The 2,139-nt window shown below is 43.2% G+C and overlaps 1 protein-coding gene across 1 annotated transcript; it reads right to left on the bottom strand.

The window, feature by feature from the left end:
• Nucleotides 1–722: 722 nt before the first annotated feature.
• LOC109777630 (germin-like protein 8-5) lies at nt 723–1,788 on the bottom strand. The gene is made up of 2 exons (XM_020336235.4): nt 1,598–1,788; nt 723–1,471 (listed from the first exon to the last, which is right to left on the bottom strand). Exons 1-2 carry the CDS (start codon nt 1,716–1,718, stop codon nt 903–905), a joined length of 690 nt encoding a protein of 229 aa, XP_020191824.1. The 5' UTR covers nt 1,719–1,788; the 3' UTR covers nt 723–902.
• Between the last annotated feature and the right edge of the window lie 351 nt (nt 1,789–2,139).

A 2,139-nucleotide genomic window follows, 5' to 3' on the forward strand; every position in this document is an offset into this window, starting at 1 on the left:
GTCCTGGTTGGGTATCAAGGTGGTCCAGCCTCTCCCGTGCTTCTTCTCAGCAGAATGGTCGAGGCATCTAGTTGTGTACTTTCTGTGCTTGTTAGCGTGTTTGGCTTGTTTCGCTGTGCTTTTTTTGATAATCTTGTATGAGGATTTCCTTGACACCATGTATCGTTCGGTTGTGTAGCTTCCTTTATAAAGCAGGTGAAATTCTGTTTCAAGATGAAATGCTTCTATCACTAGCATGGTACGCAGAAACATTTCAAATAATAATCATTGGGGGGGGGGGGGGGGGGGGGGGTTAGGTAACGCTCACATGTTTTTTAATACAACAAGCTACTTCATCGATTTCCATTAAAGAAAGCGCCAATCAAACTTACTAGAGTTTTGAACCAAAAGGAAGCTCAAACAACTAAAGCAAGCTCCATAGGAAAGGGACCGTAACTTACTTATTACATGCACCAGAAAGCGAGATACCTCAACAACGACTCCAGGAAGCAACCTTTGCAAATTCAACATTCACATTCAATCCTGAGCACAACAGGGTTCCAACCATGGCATACATCACATGTATTGCAAGAAAATCCTAGGTGTTCAACCCAGCATTAAACATATAATTAATTGTCATATAATAATCTATTATTTCATAACAAGGAGAAATGAACCTAGAATTTTAATTTGTTATGATAAATAAGACACGTCAGATTCCAAAAGAAGCAAATGAGATCATATTAGTGTGAGAAACATAATATAGTCAATTAATCAGAAGGTAGAAATACATTCACTGATTACAGACACAGAATGGAATGACATATGCTCCATTTATTTTATAGATTAGGATGCATATCTAGGAACTCAACCATGTCCTTCACTTGTGCACTGGTCTTCCGGGTAATTAACAAATGTCTGTCTTAGTAGTGGTTGTTCTCCCAGAACTGAGCCTGGAGATAGTCTATTGTATTCTTTTCCACCTGAAATGCCTTGGCAAGAACATCATCTGATATTGGTGGGTCTGACCCAAACACTGCATTGGCAATTGTGATAGCCCCTGGGTTTTGGCTGCTTAGCGTAGCAATTGCAACAGCGGGCTGGTGGGGGTTGGGGTTGAATTGGAAGTGGATGAGCCCCACGGGGAAGACAAACACATCACCTTTGTTGAGCACTTTGGAGAAGAACTTGTTTTTGTTGGGGGCGGGCTGGTTGGATGTCACAAAGCCAACGTACAGTGTTCCCTCGAGCACCGTGAGGATCTCAGTGGCGCGAGGGTGCGTATGTGGTGGGTTTTGACCCAAGGGAGCATAGTCGATGCGCGCAATTGATATGCCGAGGGTGTTCAGTCCAGCAATCTGCATGACGTTGATCAATGTGACGTTGGATCCAACCTTGTTGGGCAGCCTAGGCTTGTCGAGGTTGGCCGCCTTGAAGAAGTCATCTGCATTGACCTCCATCGGGTTCTTGCAAACAAACCCATTGACACGGACTGGGGGCACAAGAGATATACATGTAAGCTCAGATTTTACAAAGTTGTTTCGACTTGGATATAATTTCCGGAAATAGATTTCAACATATGTATTTGGTGAAAACATGATGACAAAACGGATAGTACCTGGTGAATTCATGTCGGCGACACAAAAGTCTTGGAGTGGGCTAGGATCAAAAGCAGTGGCCTGCCATGAGACTAACGCAAGAAGTGCAGCAAGGAGGAGAAAGGAAGAGGAGGATGCCATTTCGTTTTAGTGTCTTTGGCTCTTCTGTTCTCTCGTCTTCCTATTTCTGTTTGTGGCGTGAGTGACGATGGTTTGAACATGCAGGGGATGCATGTGTTTATATAGGCGCAGAACTCCAGAGCAATAGACAAAGTCAAGTGCAACCGATCAACAGATTGAAAGGGTCTCCGGCTGCTGAATAAACTATTTTGCATAACTTTACAGGTTCCTTTTAAGACACGTTTTCCCTTCAAAGGAGCAATGTGAAACTCTCTCCTGAGTCGCCACAATGCATGCAGGGCTGGTTCCAGGAAAAGTCACCATTTAGGAAAATATTCCACTAGTGTAATTAGATAAACAAAATATATATTCCACTAGTGTAATTAGATACAGTATCACATACTTGGTCAGAGTCTGAACTGGTGGTCTGGTGCGTATGCAC

Source organism: Aegilops tauschii, chromosome 4, assembly GCF_002575655.3.
Source record: "Aegilops tauschii subsp. strangulata cultivar AL8/78 chromosome 4, Aet v6.0, whole genome shotgun sequence".
NCBI classification, from domain to species: Eukaryota; Viridiplantae; Streptophyta; class Magnoliopsida; order Poales; family Poaceae; genus Aegilops; species Aegilops tauschii.